This window comes from Amblyomma americanum, chromosome 6 (genome assembly GCF_052857255.1).
Source record: "Amblyomma americanum isolate KBUSLIRL-KWMA chromosome 6, ASM5285725v1, whole genome shotgun sequence".
Taxonomy (NCBI): Eukaryota; Metazoa; Arthropoda; class Arachnida; order Ixodida; family Ixodidae; genus Amblyomma; species Amblyomma americanum.
The window spans coordinates 25,877,342-25,903,816 of record NC_135502.1 but is presented as its reverse complement, the minus strand read 5'-3'; the positions used below and the strand labels follow the sequence as shown (position 1 = coordinate 25,903,816).

General features: G+C 45.9%; 1 protein-coding gene across 5 annotated transcripts in view; it reads right to left on the bottom strand.

The window, feature by feature from the left end:
- Positions 1 to 26,475, bottom strand: part of LOC144136459 (thrombospondin type-1 domain-containing protein 7A-like) — a 493,908-nt gene that overhangs the window by 201,737 nt on the left and 265,696 nt on the right. For all 5 annotated transcript variants that reach the window (XM_077668802.1, XM_077668803.1, XM_077668801.1 and 2 more), the window contains one exon: positions 2,594 to 2,839. In XM_077668802.1, the coding sequence (XP_077524928.1) occupies positions 2,594 to 2,786 (193 nt within the window). In that variant the 5' untranslated portion in view covers positions 2,787 to 2,839. The remainder of the gene's footprint in view (positions 1 to 2,593; positions 2,840 to 26,475) is intronic.

Sequence of the window (26,475 nt, the reverse complement as noted above, 5' to 3'; positions counted from 1 at the left end):
GCATGCAGTTCTTACACCGTTCTAGGAAAAGCAAGAAAATCCACAACGATGTCGGACACATGGTAGTGGCAAAGCACCTCGCCTGTCGCGTAACTGAACGTTGTGAATTCAAGCAAAAAATTGAGGTTACTTCAAACGCTTAGCGTTAAAGCATTAAACATATCGTTTAAAAAACCGGCTCCCTCAAATAAAAAAAATCACTGGAAAGATGCAGATAACTGGTCCCAGATTGTTCAACAAGCCCATCAAAAAAAGAAACACAAGAATAAAAACGCACACCCTCAGCTACCTTTTGATATCCAAGCATGTTATTTCTTCTTGTGCGTCATGAACTAATATCGGTGCTTCTCCGTGATATCGCATTTTGAAACTCCCACACATAGCAGAAATCCCACGCAACTTTTTCGAACATTCTGCTGCTAAAACCTGCTAAAAGCACTGCGCTGCAAGAAAACAGTGCCAACGTCGTATACGAAGGCACTTAGATTTCGCAAACTACCCTGTTTTCATTGCGCGTCCTGCAGGAGAGCGCCTACGCACGACCACGAAAAGCATTAGACTCTGACCAGTAAGCCGGCTCATTAGGCTTGTTTTAGTACCAAGATTTTCTTAAATGAGGGCATTTAGTTTAAAAACAGGCCTTTTAATGAAATGACGCTGCTTTTAGCAATGCATTCCAGCATCTTTGTAGGGATTCGGGGAACTTCTAGCTTTCGCCTATAGAAGCCGTGCTTTACATGTTATCACTATAGCCTCAATAATTTGCTGCTAGGGTTTCATGTTTTCATTATACAAAAAAGTCTGCCCACATTCAGACGCGGTCCTTCCTTTTAACTTCTAAAGATCTAAAAAAGAAGACTACACTTTCCCAAAATATCAGTGCTCATATTTCGCAATCATGTTGTTCGGAAAAAACGGAAAAAGAGGAAAAACATAAAAATTCCGGAGCCATCTTGCATACGCACACACTTTTGCAGGTTAGTAACGTCAGCTACCGACGGAGTATTTTGGATTGCGGAAAGACATAATTGAAATGACAGGAACTGTTTTTATAGCTTTCATCATAATCAAAACAGAATGGCCCAAAGTAGAGACGAAGTGTTTTTGTGCAATAGGCTATGCTATTGAAATGTTATGCGGAGCGATAAGAAACAACTTGTTTTTGTTTTGCTCTCGCCAGTTCAAAAACAAGAAACGTTCCAGGAAATAAAATGTGTGCACTAGTTCACAGAAATTACGACGTCACGCAATATGAAAAGCCAAAGCAATGCGGTTGCTGTTTGCTCGAGTGCTTCATTGTAGCGCCACAAAAATGTTCGCTTACGAGGAAGTATAATCAAGACAATTGGTGGGTACACTTAAGCCCTGACTTAATGGTATGACCCGATAGCGTAATGGGTTAATGCGCGCATATGCGGAGTTGGTCATTCCCTCCTTTTAATTCATAAATATCTGGGAGTCTCCCTACTACTCCTGGTGCAAGGAAGAAGGAAAAAGAGAAGGAGGAGGAGGAGGGACTTAAATGGAACTGGAGAGGTCTGCGTGGTTGTCGGCCACTGTCCTGCGATGGCAGGTGCTGCCACCGGTGGGGCTTGTGAGACCCAGGTTGCTCTTCAGGAGCAACTTATCGCGACCAATCATTAACTTATCTGCGACTTGTCAAGGTGGGCACTTAACTCAAATCACATGGCAGGTGGCCCACCTGCTACCCAAGTTGCATCTCGGCAGATTTTTGTGGATTTTTCGCTTACGGCCAATGACGCCTAAGACGGCGCCGGCTTTTCTGCGACACGTGCTCCTTAACGCTATCACGTTAAAAGTAGCTCAGCATTAGCAGAGACATCGACCGGTCACAAACGGCGGCACCCATCTCTAAAAATATATGATACATGACATGGAAACGAATATATGGAGATAAATGCAAGCTGCAATTGGAATTTTTTGTGAATTCTTCTTCAGATATTCATGATAAACGTCGCCCAGAAAGATATTGTGCGGTTTCTTTTCATAAATATGCAGAGAGTGTTCAGCTAACTTATGTTCAAGCTCCTTTAAATTCATTTTTTCACATTCGCATTCAGAAGGATTGACATTGTCTCGACGCTTTTTGGGTTCACGTTAATAAAAAAGTTGACTGCATTGAAATTACATTCCCGGCAGGTAAACAAAATCTCCTAAGGCTAAATATTCAGCCTGTCTAGCAGAACAGCAAATGCTAGAACTGAAGTGGATCAAGAACAACAGCTATTTTTTTAACAAACGCTCATGGAGGACCATTATTTCGAGTTCCAAAGCGCGCTACTTCCGGGATAGGAAAACTTTGGAGCGAATTATTGTCTGGTGAAGAGGGGGGGGGGGGGGGGGCGGGGTTGGAGAGGTTCTGTTAAAGTTCTTTCATCAAACTTTTCTTTTGTGATTCGCACGTTTTCAAATGTGATGGTAACAACCGTTACTTCACGCTTTAGGTTCCTGTTTTTGGTCGACGTCGATGTGATGGCAATTATTAGAACAAGTAAGGGCAGGCGCAGTCTTCCTCTCCGCCATCACGGACACTGATCATATCCACCCCTATTATTTGTCCCAGCACACTGACCTGCGACCCATCGGTGCGGCCGGTGCCTCGTCCGCTGTGCTGTAGCGGCCGAGGCTCCCCCGGCGTCAGCCGCCAGGAGGCAGATCAGCAGCAGTGGCGGCAGCACAAGCCACGACACCATGGGCCATCGCCGGCGCCTTCGCCAGGGGGTGCGGTTGCGCCACGTAGGAGAGGGGGCGTGGCCTCCGGCCATACCCGATGATGGACATGAGGCGCCGCCGCCGTCTCTCGCGCTGCACGAGTACGCTGCAAAGACAGGCACGAGAGACAAAGCGTTAGTCGTAGGAGCTTCAGACGGGCAACGCTGAACCTTAGCATGCAATCTGAATACTATCTACAAAGTGACAGGCCCAAGGAGAAAAAAAAAGCCGGGAACGTTGCTCATCTATTACCGGCAGTGCGGATTAACATATTTCGGACCTAATATTGCTTTGGTGATGCCTTTCAACTACTGACGAGATAAGGAAAGAGTAAGACTCAAAGTGGAACAGCTGTGGTTGGATAACACTCTGCAAGAGCAAAATAGCTATTCCATTCATTGATTTATTCTTCTATATAAGTGAAATTTGAGCTATACATATTCCGCTGCACTTTTTAAGTGCAGCTAAAAATATGCACAATTAGCAGCAATGAATACGAATTGTGTAATATAGCACAAAAACACAGGAATGAATCAGACACATAATTAGAACGTTATGGCTGAAATCGAGGGCTTTCCGCCTCTTTAGGACTGCTTCTTCAACGCGGTACAGAGAGTTTAAATGAACAAATGACTCTGCCAGAACGAGGACAAATAAATGCAACTTTTGGCAGAGCGCCAGTTTGCCGTTATTTGAAAGGACCACAACACCGATCAAAGCACGCCTCTAGTTTTTCTGTGTCCTTGTTTCAGTGCTCTAGCAAATTTAGTTACTGGAAAAGTATCAACATTATTATCGTGACTTGGCCTTAAGAAGGGGAGAATTCGAAGAAGCAAAAGCTGCTGTGCCTGGCATCGCAGGAGACAATCAGCTTTCCGTGCCACGCATGCCATGTGCTTAAGATACGTAAAGAGCACGCGCTTTTGTACGATCATTTCAAAAAAGCGCCTAAGAGATACGCACGTTGCACAACGTTTCGCCTTCGCATGGATGGAAGATGTGCAAAGAGGAGCATTCAAGTGTGGGAAGCGACTGGAATGTGACCGATAATTTCTTTCAGTAGTTGCTGCTTGTGGTATATCTCAGGAAGCTATCTTTTTGATGCCGAACATTATGCGTCACCAATGAAGTTTCTATCTACCAGGCGAAATGACACTGCCCTGGTATGTCGGAACCGAATACTCGAGTTAAATAGATGGTCAAAAAGGTGATTTCATTTTTAGGTAGGCCTGCACCGCAATAGCCGTGTCATTCTGAATTGGGACACCGCCAACGATGTAGAGCCTTTGTCGAGAGTATCCAACCCAAGCGGTTTGCACTAAGCCGCGCATTGGAGCTTTTCTGACGATCATACGAATATTAGGTATCAGTGAGGTAAAGACGAGGCCCTTTCACCTTCGAGAGATTTTCGGACGCTGGCAATGTCTGTTGAGGCATATAGCCTGGCTCAGAATGAAAGCCCTTGTGCTGTTTACTTTTGAGAAAGTGTGTACCATCTCGAGTCTGTGGGCATTCGGAAAGGGATTGGGCCGTTAAAAGAAGGAAGCAGGGGTTTTTATCGAAATCTTTCTCTTTGACGCCCAGGAATTGCGAAATGCCAAAGCATTTTTGTGTAAACTTCTATTCGTCATTTTCTAGTAAACTACTAGCCTTCATATGTGTAAGAAACCATATCTTCAGCAAGCACGCGAATTATGAGACAGTCGCAAACAGCGATCCATCAGCCTACGCAGTCGTCTTTTAATATACCACTTCTCGAACAATTATCGCTACATCATCGTCAGCCGAAGTGAAGCTGGATCCTTGTTTACGATCGGGGTCCACGAAGCTTGAAACTGCGTCTCTAAATTCGTTCCTGCTTTGCAAAGACGCCGTGTGGTCGACAAAATTGTGAGCTTGAAGCTTCCTTCCGAGCCGGAAGGCTGCTGGCCAAGCTTGAGCTTAAGTTTGCGTCGCGCTTAAATTTGCCGTAGGTCCTGGTAAATCCAAAGTCTCGCCCTTTTAAGCTTCGGCTTCCGCGCGCGGCGTTTTTCGCTTCGATGCGTACACATCCAGGCCCATTATGCAAACTATGCTTCCCCCTCCCCCCACTCCTTCTTAGCGCTTTCTACTTTTTTGTTCTTTGTTTATTTGCTATTTTTCGTCAGAACGCATGGAAAGAAAGTGCATCCAAAAGTAAGGGTTCCAAAAAACGTTTGTTTCGGATTCAGTGCACCACGTCCATGCTTTTTTGTTTTTTATTGATGAGGTTGTCGTAAACCGTCAAAAGATGAAGTATTAAGCAGCAAAAGAAACAGCAACGAGCAACGCGAAACCAACATCCACCGTCCCGAAAATGTTTTCTTCGGATACGCGCGCCGAATGTAGTTCATTATTTCGAGCCGCGATATTACCGACGCAAAAATATTCGAATGCCTTCTGCAGTGGTTCAGCGTCGCCCGTCTCTCGAATCTACGCCCTTCGCCGCCGCTTCGATTTGCTTCTCGTCCCCCGCGTTGCGTCCCGGCGGAGGCTGTGACGAGAAGAGAGCGCTCGTCCTGATTTCCCCGAGACAAAAATAGCGGAGGCGTCGAGAGACGCGACGGAAGAATTCTGATTCGCGCTTTGCGCCCTTCTAAAGTATTCTCCCACGTCCTGATAGCTCTCTCGGTCGTCTGTGTGCGCTGGGGTGCGCAACCCTTCTTTTCGGTTTGTTATTCCCTACTCTGTCGGGAAATAAAGGCAGGGACGAAGCAGGATTGGGGAAAAAGGGATAGAAAGCAAACAGCTATAACGCACGCATGCACACAAAGGAACATGCAGCGAGCGCTGAAATCGCGTCAAGTGCGGGAGGTTGGCGGGTGTGCGGATTTCAAGTGGCGCGAGAGCCGTGAATCGCGATGATAATCCGGGCATTTGTATGCGCCCTCTCTTCTGAGCTTTGACCCTAGGGCTGTAGAGGGCGCGGTTCTCCCCTTGACGAGGCTGCGACGGCGTTGACAACGACGCAGTCGAGAGAGCGCGTGCTTCAGGTTCCGGCATTTGAAATCTGCCATCTCTGCACTCTGTGCGCGCGGCACTAGAACGGGCATGATGCTTTAGGTTCTTTTTTTTCGGTTTTGTGTTCCTGATTTTCGATATGGCGCGAACTATGGGAACTCGAGCCATCTGCGGCATGACAACTATGAACTGGAAGGAAGCCTGTTTGATGTCACAGACTTCAAGACCGACCATGGAGGTAACCTGGAAATTCCTAAATTTTGCATTCTAATGCCACAATACTGGGCCACAAATTATCCACCTTAATTCGTTATCTGAATGTCGATACGATGCAGCGATTGCCGGAAATATTGCGCAAGACTAGTCCCGCCTACAGATTACAGCGATCTCAATCTCAACCCCTGAACCTTACATGTAGCGGACCTATGCGGGTGAGGCATGTTCTATATGTAAGGACCGTCGCTATTACAACCGAAATATGCCGTCCAATAAAGCGCTCGCTGACGCGTTAAGCATCGGTAGTTCTAACGTGCCGCACGGCAACGTGCACACAGCATAAGCCTTATTGATGCCAACATGCAGGTGAATTTCGGCCAATTTTTTACTTTTATATTCTAGAATCGAACAAAGAAAAATAAAAAATGTTCGACTGCCGAAAAGAAAGTGAGGGCTACCAAAGGTACGCCTTATTTGCTTTCGCATAGTTTGCTCAAAACATTTAGATGCACTGATGCTCATAAACCGGATGACTGCCAGGAAACTCATAAGCTAGAAATAACAATAAAGCGGTTTGGCGTCAGGAAAATTATGACCAAAAAGTAATAAAAAACCTGTTGTTAGCCGCCAGACTAACAAGAGCCCGTCCTCCCTTGACAAGGAGACAAACATTCCTATGATCATAACTAGTTTTATACTTTCAGCGCCAGAAAAAAGAGAGAGAGGAATGCTGGCACAGACCGTTATATAAACTCAGTTTGCGTGCATACCCGTTGCCCCGGAAGCCCTCAAAGTTAAGCAGTCACAGGTGCGCGACATATGCGCCAGACGCGAAGGTTGCCTGCGCGGAATACCATTTTTTTCTCGAGCTCTTACTCTTTCATGAAGAAAAGAAAATAAAGGTACAAAGAACTGAGCATCACTTAACAATGGCGAACCACAGTTTACCCAGCGCTGCCGGGTTCACCGGAGCGTGCATACATCGGGCCCCTCAAGCGAGCAGCTCCTGATAACCTGGGACGGGACCACCCGGCCCGCTTTGGTGCGTAAACTTCCTCGTGACAGCGCAGTCGGCTGAGCTCCATTGTTTACCCGGCCAGGAAATCAGTTTAGCTCGAGGCACAGTGCAATCGTGGTTTCTGCATATACCCCGGATCCTGCGATCGGCGACAGTACAAAAAGGTAAGAGCTAGATAAAAACCATTTGCAAGACGGGAAAACCCGGAAAAGGGAACCTTGCATGCAGGTTTATTACCGATGCAACGAGACGGGCTTTATGACAGTGGAAAGCGTTCGGGCGGTTAAACAGGATAGCAGGAGAAAGAGTTAGCGAAAGCAAATATTCAGCTCTTCCCTACCCTCCCCTGAGCAAAAAAAAAGAGATAAAAGGAATAAAACAACAGAGATGGCGACGCAGGTTACTACAGAGTACAAAAGTGCAAATCAGAAATACCCGAAAACTCGTGCAATTTCGCGCGCTACTAGACAACGAAGGGGGTAGCAAGAAAAAAAAGTAAGCAATGAGATCGGAGATATGTCTCTGCGGTGCATAATATTAGAAAATCTGACACTTAATATTTGCCATACAAAAAGAGGCACATTCTAATAAAGGCTGAGGTGCAAGCTAGATATCTTTGTTGCAATAAAAAATTGAGAAAAACTTCCACAAACATGACAGGCACAAAAATTTAAGAGTAAGCATTAATGGGGTGAGAAATGATACGGCCTATCTTTAAGCCTCTAACAGAACTAAGCGTCAAGTGGCTGAAAATGACTGCGATGATCAGCTTATCTCTTCTGTGATCATCGCTGTCGTCTTTGTTTTTGTTTATTGCAAAGAGCCGGCCATTTCTTTCGCCCCTTACACGTTCCGCAAACTCCGCAGAGAGTATTAGATAATCTAAGCGTACGATTAAACTGAAGGAAAGTTGCCGCAGGTAGTGGAGCGTTAGTCAATTAAGGTAAACGGGTGAAGGGTTTGATTTCCGGCTTTACCAGTAATACGTAACATGTACGATGTTAGCGTTGCGGGGAATGCTGTCTAGGCTTTTAAAAAGCATTGCTGTCCAATTATCATCATCATCAGCCCGCGTGCGTCACAGGAGTACAAGGTACACTCCCACAGATGTTCAATTTGCTCTGTTCTACAACTGTTTAGGCAACGTTATCAGCGCAAGTTCCCTGATCTCTTCTCGCCACCTGACTCTCTCTCGCCTTCTATTCCATTAGGCTAAGGGACCTTCACTTACCGTTGATCCATGTTACCTGCTTGGCCTGTACCTCTTTCCTGTTCTTAATTAATTCTCTCATATCATTAACCAGCGCTCAGTCTATAACGTTAGCATTAAATTTCCTATTGACAGCTCGCTGCGCTGTCAAGGTGCCGTCCCCAGTTCCAAGCCATTTGTTTAGGCTCCATATATCAGCGTTACTCGCATGGCTTAAGGGAAGAGCTGTCTTGAGAATATGCCTTAGTTGTCCAGCACTCAGGCGTGCCTGGCCCTTGCAAGCATCGCATCACCATTACTCTACCATTACTGTCGCGCTTTCTTCGACCCCTGAGCCATGTTTAATGTGTGGAAGTGTTTAGTTTAGCTAATTCTTAAATAAAAATAGCTTAAACACGGACCGTCAAGCCCCGTAAGGTTATTCTTTGGTCAGTCCATTCTTTTGCCTATTTTAAGATTGGTAAGCCCAGCTTTTGATTTTGGAGCAGGAGCCGGCGAACGATATGGCTTGACAAATAACAGCCCCTGATAGCACGGGCGGCAGCTATCAATATCAGCTGTCGCCTACCATTGCAGGAGTAGGAATGTATCACAAAGTGATCATTGCAGAAAAACCACCCAGATTTCGCTAAATTTCTTTCTCAACGAAATCTAAATTCGATAAATTTCTCTGTCAATAGTCCAGCGTATGCACGTGAAAGACTCATACTCGCATCTGCTCTGAAGCCTATGGACACATCGCTCCTCTCTGAGGATTTGGTCCTCGGCGCTTGGCCAGATAGTTTTAGAACTGTAAAGGCAACGCGAGCGCTCTCACGCTTTTTGAGCGACACGGACCTTGTCTCGCGTTTTCGATGTCAGAAAGTGTGCCTTTTTTTTTAAGTAGTTTTTCACCTGCCTCCTCCCATCATCATCGTCCCCCATCGTGACCTTCTTTTATCTCCTCTTGCCGTCCCCCAGAGCAGAGTAGCAGGCCAGATATTTATTTTTCAGGCCAACCTCTCTGCCTTTCATATCAATAAACTCTCTCTCTCTCTTTCTCTCTCTCAATAAGTGGTGGTGAAAATGTTTCTCATCTTGGTTTTTGTCAGTAGCCAGAGTCAGCAAAAACCCATAGGGCCGCGTAATTAGTTGATGTGTTGAAAATGCAATAGCTTTAGAAGCTTTTGATGCCTTTACTAGAAGTGTCGTCACTTTCGGTCTGGTAACCTCGCTCCCCTCCAGTCAAGGGGCGAACTTGATGACCGACAAAACATTTTATTCCCGATGAGGCATTTAATGCTACCACATTTAAATTGCGAGTCTCTATGCAAATGCTTCGGTATGGAACTTGTGCTGCGCCATCTGGTCCGCCCAATATGTAGCACCGGATTCATGACTACTCGCGTCGTGGTTCACACTATATTAGCGAAAGTGCTGCCCTTTTTACTTTTTGTGCATGAGTGCTCCCAAGAAACCAGTGCTACTTAATAATAATAATAATAATAATAATAATAATAATAATAATAATAATAATAATAATATTAATAATAATAATAATAATAATAATAATAATAATTGGTTTTGGGGGGAAAGGAAATGGCGCAGTATCTCTCTCATATATCGTTGGACACCTGAACCGCGCCGTAAGGGAAGGGTAAAGGAGGGAGTGAAAGGAGAAAGGAAGAGAGAGGTGCTGTAGTGGATGGCTCCGGAATAATTTCTACCACCTGGGGATCTTTAACGTGCACTGACATCGCACAGCACACGGGCGCCTTAGCGTTTTTCCTCCAGTGCTACTTGAGAATAGAAATTTCTGGCTACTCTTAACCACTTCGTTCTATCTCCAACCTTTCCACTCTCTTCATTCTTCCACTCACGCATTGTTCAGTTGCCTACATAGTGAGAAGCTGTTACTGTGTCCTCCCTTTATGATAATCACCTCCTCCTCCTGTACTTCGCATTGATGTTCACATGATGGGCGCGTATTCCTGAACAGGCAGGCCAGTTCATTGCGATGATGGTGATGCTGGTGATTTGACTTCAATTGCAGAATAACAGCTTGGTTAAACAGTGTCATAACTAACTTGTTTCAGGCCTGCATGAGGCGGGCTAAAGGCAAAATTTTCCAAACTTTTCACCTCTTGTGTCACTCTCCCAATGTAGAAAAAGAAAAAAATACCCACAGGACGGTTACGACTTTGTAACGCGAGATTTAGTGACAGCTGTTTAGGCGTTTAGTTTTGGGGATATTCTCCTGGCGTACTGTTGCAGTGGTCACGTGATACAGCCTTGCACTGGCAGGCGGCTGTTCCAAAGAAAGCTACCTGTAGGCTTATGCGACCTAGGATGACCGGTGCAACCAGTGGGTGCGATGATTGTGGATGACTACGACGCGCAAGCCAGGGAAGGGCGCCTAACAGCTATCGCTGTAAAAATGAAGGTAGGGATAGGCTCGCGCATAACACGGGGTTATAGCACGCGAAAACAAAGTGAAGACGAAAGAACAGAGGCGTAGCGTGCAAAGATGATTTCCAAACAGAAGCCAATTTCTTCTAGTGACGCTGATTGCAGTAGACGAGGGGAAGTTGTATACCTGAAGACTGATCCGCACTGGTCAGCGAACCCGTCGGCCCTGGCAATTAAAGCCAGCGCATCCCGCGTACGGGACGGATGCGCAATGTACTGGATCAGCGCTGCGGTGCAATCAGTTGGTCACAGCAGTAGCATAGCCAAAGCACCAAAAGCATTTATTTTGGCATTCCAGGTTTCGCACAACACTTTTGAGTTTACAAAGAAGCATACAAGAAGGCAGACGGGGTAGCAACAAAGCCTCACGCAAAGTGCAGTTTTTGTGCTTTGTCGTTCTTTCGCGCTTCCTTGCAAGCCTGTCGTAGCAACTCACCAGAAAAAAATATTCTTACTTTCGAAACAATCGTTACAGATGTGGTATTATATCCAAGTTAATTTGCGAAATAAAACTGGATGCGCATTGTCTGCAGTGTGAATAAAGCAAGGTCAGCAATAGTTCTGTCTCCAAAATCAAAACTAAAAACAAATCCGTGGCATTGCTCAAAACTTTGGCGGTTTTTTATTTTTGCGAAATTCTGCCTTGTTTGCGCCAATGATTAAAGATGATATATGAGAACATTTTCCTGCGCAATAAGTGGTCGATGTGCAAGCACGTGGATTGGCTGCAGTTAGCAAGCAGTGCTCATTCAGGGCTGGAGAAGGTGAATCACGTCTTTTCTGTAGCATCATTTAGCGGGTGTCACTGCGCGGCACACAACAGGCTGGCTTTAGAACACTTTTGCGTAACACTGACGCAAAGACAGTAGCAAAGTTCCTACGTGCGCCCATTACGTTGCTCCTACGGAGTTCAGAACCTGATACACGTGATGACAACAGCACTTTGAGTCCCAGATAATTTTATGCAAAAATTGAAAATATACCCAGGCACCATACGTGCAGGAAACGTTCGCAATGTTTTTGATCCCTATATGTAGTAAGCCAGAATATTTCAACAGTTTGTTCAACTGCATAACTTGAAACGAAAAAAAATTAACTTTTGAACTAAGTGGTTCCGGCAAAAATTCCAGTGCCAGATTGTTGAGCGTCCCAAAAAGCGTGAAATTCATCAGTTTTTATTTTGATATGTACTAATAATTGGTTTTCCTGGGGGAAAGGAAATGGCGCAGTATCTGTCTCATATATCGTTGGACACCTGAACCGCGCTGTAAGAGAAGGGATAAAGGAGGGAGTGAAAGAAGAGAGGAAGGAAGAAGTGCCGTAGTGGAGGGCTCCGGAATAATTTCGACCACCTGGGGATCTTTAAACTGCACTGACATCGCACAGCACACGGGCGTCTTAGCGTTTCGCCTCCATAAAACGCAGCCGCCGTGGTCGGGTTCAAACCCGGGCCCACATTTCGGCCCCACATATGTACTATAGATAAGCTTTTCTGCGTTCTAAGCAAAACACGAAAATATGAAAAATTTCCACACGTGACCCATGCGCTCGCGCGTCGCAAGAGCATCGCACTCAAACGCGGAATTCATGAACGCAGTAAGGTTCGATCGCTGCTCGTATGTGACGAGTGAGAACAATAAAGTGGGCTCTGGCGGCAAAATTGAAAGTAAAACTCGACACCTGGTCACGTTCAGTGCAGAAAATAACGGTGTGATGGCCGAAACACTAAGGAGCATCTGAAGTTGTCGGTCGGGCATTTCGCCCGTCGGAACGCAGAAAAATCACTAATTCAGACAGAAACCATCGGAACGCTAAGGTGACGCATGCAGAACGTCTTACGCGATAGAATACTGCACATATCACAAAGGAAAACCGACAATTATTTGATCTGAATAAATATTTGTCGAATACAATCGAAAATGATAGCTTTTGAAATAAACATAAAAAATTCCAGCGAAATTAAATAAAATGAGAACCGACAAGTCCATCCGATACGTAATATCAGTACTCCTTACTAGTCCACAGTCAACGCCGTGCTATTTGTATACACAGTGTCTGAGAGAGCGGATTCGGGGGATTTTTTGCAGGAGACTTGGTTGGCAACTACCGCTCAGGTCAAGGACGCAGGCTGGCGTACCTTTTCAATAATTTTTGCGTAGCTTCAGCCGCATGACAAACGCCGCGTAGGCGACGCCAAGCCTCCGGGGCTTCGTCTTACGAAAACGGCGGCCAACGGAACAAAACGCACTAAAGAAAAAGCGCGGCATATATTGCATAAACCATGATCGCTGCCGCCGTATATTTTTTGCTGTCGTCTTCGTGGCCTTGTCATTGTGTATTCGCCAAGACTGCGGTTAGAGTGTGGTTACAGGGGACTTGGAATAGACGTTCTTGCCAGACCACGCGGTTATTTATGTCAGTTGAAAAAGTACGAAGCTACCTCAGTCAGATGAAGCGCAAGAATTGTGAACAATGCGTCGCTGCAGTTGGCGAATAAAAACGAAATGTAGTGTGACCAGGGGTGAGCCAAAGTTGACAAGTGTACGAAGAAATATTTAAAAAATGGCGCTGCTTTCTTGGGGCGTTGAGTACACAGCGTCCTTGCCCTTACCAGAACGATGCAATGAATTGTGCATGACGCAGAAAAAATTGTTTGTGCGCATATAAAATTATTTGAATCTGAATTGAAAACTATTCATAGGTTTCAATATCGAATGCCCGAGCTCAAGTGCCTTCAAAAAAGCATTTTTTATACAAAGGTTCGAATCCGTTTGTTCTCATGTTAAAATAGGGCTTTTCTTTATCAGTACACCACGATTACGTTTTCAGAATTGCAAAGCACCGTGATGCAGAAGAGAAAAATATTCTCCATTGAACTGCCGTATATGTTTACGAGTTAGCGGTGAGAAGGAGAGTAGAGGAATTCAGGATATCACTGCAGAACAGATATTCAGCTTTAATTGAGGAAGAATATCTTAATAATGATACAATGAACAAGAATCTGACAGCTTTCATTACGGAGTGCGCAGTAGAAGTAGGCGGTAAGTTGGTTCGACAGGATACCGGCAAGCTATCTCAGGAGACGAATGTCTGATTAAGAAACGCCAAAGCATGAGGGCGTCTAATCCTGCAGACAGAATAGAACTAGCAGAGCTATCGAAAGTAATAAATAAGCGCAAGATAGCCGACGTAAGGAAGTTTACTATGAAGAGAATCGAGCATGCTTTAAAGAACGGAGGCAGCATGAAAGGGGTGAAGAGGAAACTAGGCGTAGGTAACAACCAGATATATGGGTTAAGAGACAAAGAGGGGAATGCCATTAGCAATATGGATAAGACAGTTAAAGTAGCCGTACAGTTCTACACAAATCTATACAGTAGCCAGTGTAATCAGAACGGTAATGAGAGAGACAGTAGCGCACAACAATGGGTCATCCTGTCAGTAGAGAAACAGGAAGTGAAGAAAGCCTTAGGAATAATGCAAAGGGGGAATGCAGCTAATGAAGATCAGGTAACAGTACATCTCTTTAAGGGCGGAGGGGAGACTGTGCTTGAAAAAACTAGCCACATCTGTACACGCAATGTCTTATGACTTCGAGTGTACCAGAAGTTTGGAAGAACGCTAACATTATCTTAATTCATAAGAAAAGGGATGTTGAGAAATTCAGAAATTATAGACCGATCAGCTTACTGTCGGTTGCCTGCAAGGTATTTACTAAGGTAACCGCACATAGAATCAGGAGAAGCATAGACTACAACCGAGCAAATGATCAGGCAGGCTTTCGTAAACGGTACTCGACAATAGACCATATTCACACTACCAATCGGGTGATAGAGAAATGCGCAGAATATAACGAACCCCCTATAGGCGTTCATTGATTACGAGAAAGCATTTGACCCAGCGGAAACCTCAGCAGTCATGCAGGCGTTGCGGAATCAGGGTGCTGAAGAGCATTACGTGAAAATACTGGAAGATATCTATAGCAACTGCACAGCTACCATAGTCCTCCATAAAGTAAGCAATAAAATTCCAATAAGGAAGGGCGTCAGGCAGGAAGACACGATCTCGCGAATGCTATTCACGGCCTGTTTACAGGAGTTGTTTCAAGGCCTGGATTAGGAACAGTTTGGGATAAGAGTTAATGATGAATACCTAAGTAATTTCAATTCGTTGATAAAATTGCCTTGTTAAATCACGCAGAAGATGAGCCAGGTGCTGGAAGTAGTAAGGGAATACATCTACTTGGTGCAGAGAGTGGTCACTAATCCGGATCATGAGAGGGAAATAACTAGAAGATTAAGAACGGGCTGGAGCGCATATGGCAAGTTCTCTCTGACCATGAATGGCAGTTTACCAATATCCCTCAAGAGAAAAGTATACAATAGCTGTATCTTACCGGTACTCACCTACGGGGCAGAAACGTGGAGGGTAACGAAAAGGGTTCAGCTTAAGTTCAGAACAACGCAGCGAGCCATTGAAAGGAAAATGATAGCTATAAAGTCAAGAGACCAGAAGCGGGCAAAATAGGTGCGGGAATAAACGCGTGTTAGTGATATGCGTTTCGAAATCAAGAGGAACAAATGGGCTTGGGCAGGACATGTACTGCGAAGGCAAGATAACCGCTGGTCCTTGAGGGTAACGGAGTGGATTCCAAGAGAAGGCAAGCGTAGCAGGGGGCGGAAGGAAATTAGGTGGGCGGATGAGATTAGTAAGTTTGCGGGGATACGGTGGCCGCAGCTGGAAAATGACAGCGTTAATTGGAGAGACATGGAAGAGGTCATTGTCTTACAGTGGGCGCAGTCAGGCTGATGATGATGATGCTGATGAAAACACCATAGCCTGCAACCTGAAAGATATGCCATTTTCTTTTTTAAGAATCTGGTCAAGAAGGCCCCGAAATTTTTCACGCGCGTTCCGAAGTCCCATATTCCGGAACGAAGTTTGCAATTCAGTCGGATGTGCAAGCGCACAACAAGAACTACGAAACATTCAAAGTGAACATGTCTACTAGAGATAAGAACACGCTGTTTAAGAGTGGCGCGGGGCTAAATGCTAAGGCGCTGTCAGCAGCGCTGAGCGGCAGAGGCTTCGGCGTTCTCGCTGGTTCATCCTTCGGTAAGGGTGAGCGCGCATGTTCCAAGGCCCCGCACCGTAAAGTGTACATACACAAACTACGCATTCATGCTCTTTCAGGCAGATCCCAGACAATCGAGGAGAGGTCCCTGCACGCAGGAGCTCCAAGAGAACTCCGCGGGGCTTTTGAAACACTTTCAGATTTGCAATGCCGCTTGCTGTCATCCCAGCGGCGAGGGCCCGGTTCAGGCAGCGAGCTTTGCGGAGTAATAAAAAAATACATCGTTGCGTTCCCGCAAGAACGCGAGACGTTGCTGAGTGAATGCCATGAAATGGAGAAAAGATCCCAATCCACTCCGCCGATACCTCGGCTATCGAAAAGCCATTTTGAACACTCTGAATGCACACAAGCAGAACAAAAACGCAGCATCAGCAAACACTTGAGCGGCAGCGCACAAAGAGCAAGAGCACCGAAGGCGTACGCATTTTGAAGAGAACGCCACGTCTCTGAAAACGACAGCCGAGGATATTTATTTTTCGTGCGGCTTCTGTTGTGCCAGCCCAGGCTTCTAAGGGTATAACTTCACGAAAGCGCCTCTGCAACACACGTAGCGGGCCTGTATGTGAGCGAAGAAAGCTTCGCTGGGTGTGCTGAATTACGGCGGCGAAGTAGTGAAATTCAGTGGAAGCGCATCCGGCACAAAACCAACATTTGTTTCTCAGAAGAAGAAACAAATTGAAGCTGTTGCTCTTCGGATAGAACATACCCGCTTAGACCACGGGAGTACAGTTGTCCGGATGTATCCTCCCTCGGTGGTGGATCTTGGTAGTTCTTCGTGGCTTTGTTTTTTGCACGTTTTTGTTCTTTCCACCCGACTTCATTTGTTTTTAAAAACAGTTCTTCCATGCCCCGTCTTGCAGCTAAAGAAGCAGTGCTGCTGAGAAGGGATTTTATTTTTTCGTCTGTCCAGAAACTGCTTCATAACCGTGAAAATCTCATTCTCCTCGTCTAAAAGAAAAAAAGATACGCAAAAAAGAAGAGGCAAACCTGTATGCAGGAAGTCGGCTGGTCTCTGTGTGGCTTGGCCACATTGTGGATAGCCGTTCGCCTCACTCAAAATCTCTATATAAAGAAGCGAGCCGGACCGCTTGAAAAGCAAGCGCTTTTCATTGCGAAGAACAAAGCGGGAGGATGAAGGGCCTTAAGCTAGGAGAAACCTGCACATTTTTACGACTTTTTCTTTACTTCGTTTTGGACGCTGACGGACTAAAACCACACTGAAAAGCGCTATGCTTCAACAGTTTCGCTTTCATCGTCATGTGATGTTGAGCACGTTTTTCGCCATGCATAATGCATGCTGGCTAGAGGATTATGGCGGAGATTACGAAAGTGAAAAAAAAAAACACGCATGAGTGAAAGCGCGAACGAAGAGGGAAAAGAATAAATATCCAAACCTAATGCTTCTCTCCTTTTTATACCGCGAATTGAATTCTGTCCGCGCTGACTCACGATTACTATCACCTGCAACCTCAAGCAGGCTTCTCTACTACCCACAGGCCAGTCTCGCATACGATGAAAAGTAAGTGGTGGTCGAAAATAGTATATTTCCTCAAGCCGCAGTTTGTTCGTCACTGGGAGGCGTAATACCGCGCAGATTTGAGCAAGTACAGCTATACAGCATGAGGGATCACAAATAAAAGCGACATTTCTTTCTTAGGCTCGTATGGAAATTGTAGACGCATTCTTTTGAGGCCTGCCTCGAGAATTTGTTCTTTTTATCATTTAATCCCCCCTTTCGGGCCAACACTAGTGAAGGCAATTAGGAAATTCATCTTACCGGCACGCTCTAGCCTGATTAAGCGCATTTCCATCAATTTACCATCTAGGTATGTTCTTCTGTATAAACGCCATGTTTGTTCGTTGTTTAGCCTCAAGCACAAACGCAACCTTCAAATTTGGGTCACATCCACTGCGACCTACTTCGTGGCTTCTGAGCTATGCGGAGAGGCTATCGGCAAAACACACTCAATGCTACGCGCTGCCACCTCTAACTCGTCCTTTGGCCTCAGAGAAACTCGTAAGGCCCGCACGGCGTGCTACTGCTTGTGACGAGCCAGTTACTTTATCCTGCACCAGGCTGCATACCATTCGGACAGAAAGTTTCGGAAAGCTCGCTTCATGATTGGCATCTGTTTCGGCATCATGGCTGCCTTCATGTTCGCCACGGTTCCTGGACGATGTTTGCCTTAGTTGCCCAGAGCGCGCGAGCTGAAAACAGTTTGTGTAAAATAATATTTTAAACTCCGTTTAATACATATCAGGCAGCGTTGCCAGGTCATGAAAACATTCATGATATATTTTGGCCTGTACCAGGAATCGAAATGCCCATTCGCTCCAAGCAGCACGTTGTTGCAGGTGATATTGGATGTTTTCGTGAAGTGAGTTGCAAACAAGTGCTTGTCGGTTCTCGCTCTTCCATCACTGAAAATCGCCGCTTTGCTATCACGCGAGCACTCTCTCAGTGCTCCGCTACACAAGGAACGAAAAGAAAAAAATCACTATATGGGCGCATATAGCAATGGAACATCTCGGCTCACAGCCAGGAGCGCCAGCTGCAATTTTCTGCTTCCGGTCATAATGAAAGCTTGCAGCGCTAAGGAAAATGGAAGCTAGAAAGTGCGATTCGAAGGCTGAGTTCAGAAAGGTACTGAGGAATCAGAACGGATCGTGACTGGTCATCGTACGTGCGGCTATAACCTTGGCTTCACTGATTGGTCAGCCAAATGATCGCCGGCCATTGTTAAGCCACTCTTACGTGCGACGAGCTTTGTGGAGCCATTCGGCTGTCTCGATCGCTGGCGCCACCTTCGTAGCGTTAAAACTGTTGCTCGGCTGTTCTGACACGACGCAAGAGTGAGAAGCACTGCTCAGGAGACGGAGGGGGAGGTTTTATGTTTCGGCGAGCCGCGTTTGTTTCTCACGTGCGCGGAGTGGGATGTACGTGCCTGTTGAAGAAAAGACAGCAAAGCGGCATAGGCTGGCAACGTGACAACCGCGCCCATGCGCGAAACAAGACGGTGCGCTATCTACAGCCGCGGCCTCAAGCAACGCAGTGTTGCTTCATAACGTCTTGTTGGTTCTTTCTTTAGTGTAGCTTTTATTCTTTTTCCCTTTACGACTGTATTCTTGCTTCTTTCTCCACCCTCACCTAATAAATGTGCTTCTCTTTCGTTTCGATTTCTTTTGCGAAGGATTCGGAGATGGCTGTGCAGCGATACGTGCTGAATGAGTGACGCGGGTCTTGCAATAAGGCGCGCGAGTGACGATATGCACCGGGACTTTATGTTCCCCTGGCAAAGGCACGAGGCACGTAGCGTACATAAACACTGTACGTGTATTCCGGCATTTCCAGCAGGGAGAAGCAGCACGCTCTAGCGCCGAGGCTGCATACCAGTTTTCCGAGGCCCGTGCAAGGACGGAGAGGCAGATTCTAGTCGTCATGTCCGAGATACTGATTTGGCTTCTTTTCATACGTTGCCGTGTATAAGGCACAGGAATGATACACAAAACGGCCTCACTGGCTTTTTGTTTTCACCTTTTGGAGACTTCGTATTTAAGGCAGTCGCAGAACGAGTACAAATGCATTCGCGCACGTTCTGTTCGAAAGCGTAAAGGTAGTTGCTTAGCAGGAGCTTCCGGAGCTAGCCATATACACCTGACGTGCATTGCTTCTAGTCACGCGTCCTTCTATATGGCGCCCAGAGTTCTTTCTAGCCTTTTTGTTACTAAATAGTACAGCCACTTTTGCTACACTGAGCATTCAAATTCCGCCAGTGTCGTCAAAGTGTACTATCGGGGATAAAATTAACGGACCCCTCCTCCAAGTTCCGAATCATCCAATGCGACACGATTCGCATTCGTGGGGGTTTTCACTTCTGACACCTTTAGTACATTGATTCCTATGCGAGTGCTTCTGCAAACTCTACGGGGACAAAAAAAGATTCGGGCTTTTGTACACACTCACGAAACAGCACTTATATTATTCTCGCCTCTTAAACCCAGAACTGTGCAAAGAAAACACGGTGATAAGAGCGGGACATAAATTACTGCACATTCTATACCTAAAGCACTGGCATACATTCCAATTGTGATAAAAGACCGCAGATGTGTATGTTTAGGAACCTTCTCTTTCATTTGATACTCAAAGATATACCGTCCCCATACTAGGCGTGAAATGCGCTTAGTCATCTCGCAGTTTTCACTTAAGTGACTCCAAAATGTGCAAAATCACGTACACGGTAACATCTGCTGCAAATAATTCTTTACTCAATTCATTGATTAGATAATTCCACAATTTGTTGTTTGGTTGGTTGGTTGAGTGTTCGATCGATTGATTGATTATCTGATTTATTCAATTCTTCATTATTTAACTCATTCATATATGTATATGTTCGTGCTTAGAACGGTGAATCAATGAGGGCAGCCGTAAGCACGTTAGCAGAAGGAACGCGAACTTGAGCTCTCCATGCAACTCGGAGAAACCGGATTGCAGACGACGCAGGCAGTGTGACGTCTGTGAAACTCCATCTGCCCTGAAGAAAGAGTGTTTTTAAGTGAAAAGGAAATGAAAGTGCTTGCCTTTAATATTAACGCTCGCAAAGCGCTCCGGCATGCCAGAAATCTTGATTATAAAGCCCGTGCGTCGCGGCTGGAAAACAGCCTGCGCCCGTCATTCCCCCGGAGATATGACGCTGCTGAGAAAGGAACAGCGACAACGTTCCGTCCAAAAGCGGCTCATTAAGCGCGAGTTAATGCCTCCGCGTTTCGTCGCCGCGGCGGCAAACGCGTATAGCTCTCCTCGTTTTTTGACTCCCTCCATTATACAGCCGACCGCGTCATCACCAGACCAGGTGCACAGCAGGGCGCCGCATTTGCACCACCTCATAGCGCACCGTGTGCGAAAGAATGTGTCCAGCGCAGCGGGATCTGCGCAGCGCGCGCATACGCTCTAGCTCAGCTGCTCTGGGAGGTGTTGTGCCGCCGAGCCGGCTCGGACGGACGGCTCCTCACAAGAGAGCAGTTGGCGGCTCCGCGCTCAGACATCCGCGCCCACGTAAATTGGAAATCCCCAGAGAGCTCCAGCAATTACGGTCACCTCTTCGCCGGCCGCGCTTCTCCTTACTAGCGTCACGGTCGTTACGTTAAAATCTTTTCGCCCACGACTGCCCGGTTCCCGAATTCCGCGGGCCGCCGGCAGCACGACTTCTCCGGAGTGGGGCACTGTATGATAGTGCGCTTCCCCCTAACCCAGAAAACGGGAGTGCTTCCTTCTAGCCACTTCCCCATCCGCTGTCTTCGCATTAGACATAAGGACCTTTGGGACAGCTGTCCCAGTTCTCGACGACGACGCGGCTACTCAGTCCCGAGCGGGTGATAGGAGTATGCGCCTGAGCGCTGGGGCATTATCTCCAAGACGCAGCTGACGCGGTTGAGTGTTTCCTTATGAGTGCGCGCTTCGAAGTTCGACAACATGGACTGGGCTAGATGATGCTGGCCGCTCGCCGACTTGGTATCGAGTGCCGTGCGTCGGGCTGAGATTGGTGAGAGCGCGGGCCGATACAATTACCCACGAACATATTACGAAAGGACACGAGGAATTCGGGACGATACTGGTCCGCTGACCCGTTAGAAGGATCGTCCTCTCATCCGCGGAATTCGCAGCGTAGTAGGAAAAGAGAAAGACCCATTACGGGAGTCGGCAAGTAGTGGCTGCTTTTCATTGGGTAAGGGGAGCACGGATTTTCACTGCCTAATATAGCTTCAAAATATTTCGCTTTTCGTTTGCAAGACACAGGAAGTGAGAACGAAAGGTGTACCGAACCTAAACCTCCCCTCACAATACCCTGCCCCTTCCTGTTCTTGTCTGATACCTTGCTGAGTGCACCTGCTCCAATACCACATATAAGGTTGATTTTTTTTAACCTTCAAAGATTTTTACGTTAAGAGAGACACGTCTGTGCCATCTGTTGAGCTGGATTGTACAGCAACGCGGATATTATGTACATGATAGGCACATATAATTAAACAAACAATTAAATGAAGTAGCAAACTTTTTAGTTTTCAATTCAGGGGCAAGGTTGCATTGCGAAATTGATGGCCCTTGATGAGCTCTATTGTTAAGCTTTCTTAATCGGCATTCTGATTCTAAATGTCGAACATGAAAAATACTCATTTCGAAAGCTCGTTGAGATCGCTCAACCGCATTGCATATTTATAGAAGGGCGTCTCTTTCATTTCTTAGGCAGCATATACTGGTGCAGTTGGTGTACTTGAAGAAGGAGAAGTTAATTTGATTTCGCCGTGTATAGCTCGCGGGGCGGTGCAATATTTTAATTAGATAATGCGGCAAAGGCAACTGAAAGGAATTTTGTTTTGTTTTATTTGTTGTCCTGTTGTGCTCGTAAGCTTTCAAGTTACATATTTAGTGCAGTAGTCTGCTTCTATCGGCAATGTACAGCGCAGGCCTTTTGTGTGTTTATCACACTCCTGTTAGGGTTATATACTGGCCTGTGGTATCCGATAAAGAAATAATAATACACAATTCGATAATCAAATGATGTGACACACAGTTAAACATATTTTACCACTCACATTTCAGACACACAATCTGCGCACTGGAGCTTCCAAGGTAGCTTCGGATGGGCTCATTTAACTAGCTCGGAAATGTACGTGAAATGCAGCAAAGACGCATCCACCTAACTACTCGATGAATAGAGATCCCGATAAAAGATAGAGCGCTTGATCGCATATGCTTGAGACCAACAGTGAGGGAAAGCGTAAACTCCTACTTTAGGTTTTATTTCAAAGAAACTTTTCGAATATTGAGCGCTGTCTAGATGAGTAAAATGTGCGTCTTAGTCTCGTGTATGGAGCATGGTGGGCTTCGTTGCCTTTGACGAATGAACACAAAGCAACTGCTGACGAACTAACTGTTCTGGCCCTTCGGGATCGACAAGAGACACGCCGAAGTGTAATTCATCACATTCCATATTAGAACAGACTCGTAGCTGAAGGTATACATGAGTAATTTATCGCAACCTCGGCGGGTTAAATGCTGGAGTGCTGCCATATTGCTGAGAGGAGCGCGCGCACATAAGCATGTTCAAGACAGCCATGTGCTGGGTTTCTTCACTAACAAGGTTAAATCGAAGGAGACAGGCGGAGCATGGTTGAGAAAGGAGAACTGAAGAAGCCGCATGTGGAGCTAGTGAAACAAACTTAGGTAACTTTTCTTACACCAATTTAAATAAAGAAATATCTGGAAAGCAGTCATAGTTGGAATTTCGTTAGCGAGTTTGCGATGCGAAAACGTCAGGTCCCTAGTGACATTCGCCGAGCTTATTGCTACGTTTTCTCTGACTGATTTTCCATGGAGCATTGCAGGTGAGGCTGCGCAATGTGGGTTTTCCCCAGTTTTTGGAGTTTTGGAGTTGTTGGAGTAATTTGAAAGCGAAGGCTCGCATCATTAAAGCGTCAAGATTCGGTGCTGTGGCGGAAGCGTGTTGCTCCACTCAAGAGAAGAAAAAAAAAGGAATGCAGCTTTAGACACCGGTCATCACAAGCAAGTGAAAAAATCTTAAGGAAAGTCGCCTGGGAGCGAATGTCCCGAGCGGTTACAAGAAATTAAAAACAAAACGCTCAGTGCACCTCTTGCTAAATGTCACTCCACTAACATTACTTTTTTAGAGATCTCTTGGGTAGCCGTTTTGCTCATTATAAAAGGTAAGTCATGTTAAAATGAATCGATCGCTCAAAGCATCAAAAAATGATCGACAAAAATATAATAGTCTTCTGCCTCATACGAATGTATGTTCAGAATACCTAGCAGAGTGTACTGCTGGTGTGTACACATTCGTTAAAAAATGATGAAGAAAAATGAATGCTGCGGAAAGAACGCAAGGCAGAACGCCGTACTGCTGACTGGGCCTTGCACTCCCGCTTCGTGTCCAGTACTCTCTTGTGTAATCCACGACTGCTGCAATAGCAACAGCAATAGCCGAGGAGCGTCTTCAAAGACGAAATCTCTCAAGCCGGTACGAGTGCATTTTTTGTCTTGTCTCTGAGTCTCAGGAGTTTCCAAGCGCGTACTTTTTCCGAAGAACTCAGGCCAGCGCGTTCCCTACGAGCGGTTTCAAATCTAGGCGTATAATTTGCGTTAGCATGCGTTTTACACTGCGTGGAGTGAACTGAAAAGAAGCGACAGTAATGTCATGCCATTTCATTTAAAACTGTGTGGCTTGCGGTTTACGTACATTCATAACTCTAGCGACTTGCTGATTTGAACAAACAGAGAGTGCTGCAGAAATATATCCTGATAAGATTTTGCAAGCAGTAAATTTGTTCGCCAGCGAAGATTTGAACAGCTGCTGCACTTGCCTATTTGGGATCTAGAGAAAATCACTAGAAATGTCCAATTAAAAATTATCTTGAAGCTCCTTTTAGCAGCGTTTTCAAATGACTTAAAGCACCCGCATGGTTTAGTTCTGGAGACGATGGGCTCTTACATGCATTCATCAGTAATCTTTGAAGACATTTTCGTTACACTTAATAACATTGTACTGTGCTGTTGAGATAAAACGTATTAGTCTCATCTCAGCTCCTGTGGTCGCTGCGCGAAAAGATTAGGCATGCGTAAAATGCATTATCACTCGACAATCGAAGCACATTAAAAGTGCCCGATGTGTCCAAAGCTGTCGAGGCATAACAGAGCCTGACGGGATCTAAGGTCTGCTGCACATAAGGTTGTGCAGTATGAATAATACGACAAGCTTCCTGGCTAACTGGTATCGCTTGGTTTTTCAGCAGCGCATATCAACACGAGAACAAAACGCAGAGGAATGACAACAGAGGAGCGAAAGTTGAAGGTCAGTGCTTGCGTGTTTTCTGGCTCTCCTCGTGCTTCGTCCTCGAGTTGCTCCGGGCTGCAGAAAAACCGATAGAATTCAAAGCGCCTGGACGTTTGTGAACTTTCCCACTAGAAGCTATGCTGGCGTATTCAATAGCTAAACTTCTAAATTAGCTAGCTCGCGCACCAGCTGAATCGGGCAAGCTGGCAGCCGCTCATTGGCGCATGGTATGGTACGGTGCCCTGTTTCAACTATTGCGCAAAGATAGTTACGAATACTGGACAAGTTAGCCGAATAACGATGAGTATAAACGCTAAAGCTCGGACGAGGTTGGCCGGGGGTGGCGCAAACTCGCGGAGACAGAAGCACGCAAAAATCTTGACAAGAACAGCAAAGTAGGTAGGGCTCCCATTCGTTCAAGTGACCTCATTTCATTTTCTTTTTGAAAACGGATAGGGAGGCCATTCTGCAACACCCGACAATTCCGGACAAGAGCATTTGTGAGCGGGACCGTTTATTAACAAATTTTTATATACTTTAAGATTTCACTGTAATAATAAATATATCCGCTGATCTCCCTACGGCAGTCTTGCATTTTTTTTCTCTTAACGTTCTCGCTATCATCAAAAGCGTCGCCCGAAATTATTCCGAAGCGGTCCACTACGGCACCTCTTTCTTCCTTTCTTCTTTCACTCCCTCCTTTATCCCTTCCTTTACGGTGCGGTTCAGGTGTCCGCCGCTCTGTGAGACAAATACTGCGCCATTTCCTTTCCCCCAAACCATTTTTTTTTGTTTTCTGAAAATGCCAGTCTTGACTTTTAGACGCGGTCGATGAAAACACTTGAAAAGAAATATTTCGCTACATATCAGAAGAATGCACCATAATGTGAAATATTTCCGTAACAGTATCTTATAATTTTCGGATTTTCAAAATTTTTGTCCGAAAATATTGAACATGACTGCCTTTTCGTGTTACGTAGAATTTTGTATTCTACTTATTTCAGGGCAATTAGACGCTCATCATCTGCTCTTTAAATTTTTTAAATAGGTTTTTGGGGAAGGAAAATGGTGCAGTATCTGACTCCCATCCTGGCGGACAACTGAACCGCGCCGAAAGTGAAGGAATAAAGGAGGTAGTAAAAGAAGAAAGGAAGAAAGAGGTGCCCTAGTGGAGGTTTTCCGGTATAATTTCGACCACCTGGGATCTTTAACGTGCACTGACATCGCACAGCACACGGGCGCCTTTGCGTTTCGCCTCCATCCAAACGCTACCGCCGCAGTCGGGTTCAAACCCGGATACTCCGGATCAGTAGTCGAGAACCCTAACCATCTGCTCTTGTTAAGTGTGTCCTTGTGTGCTGTATTTTCGGCGTCTGATTTTACTATATGCTTTCCTCTTTCCAGAAAAAGAGCGAAGCCCGCTTACCGAAAATCACGGCAAGGCGACGCCAGTCCAGCACAACGCGACTTTTTGGGCCGCTGAGAGCCGGTAAAATATCTGGGGCGTAACGTAGACGACACCTCTGAAGAAGCATCATCTGAACGCATTCTTTGGCCCGACTCGCGATGTCTGGACGGAGAAAACGCGAAGTGCTGTTTCGCAAGAAGGTGTTGCGTCTTTCTCCTACCTTTCGCAACGAGTCACATGGCATGAGTGCCAGACGGCATGGGCTGACCTCATTAGGCTCTTTAGCGCCATGCTTTCATGCATTTGCGTTCCACCTATCGCCAGGGGCCACGCTCTTGGGTATATAGCGGGCTGCAGATATCATTTCGTCTTTCTCCTCCATCGTACACTTAATTGTGCCGAGAGCATCCCAGATGAATATGACCAGAAATTTGTTCAGCACTTTTTTTTTTTGTCCCTAAAAGAAAGTCGATGACTGAAACG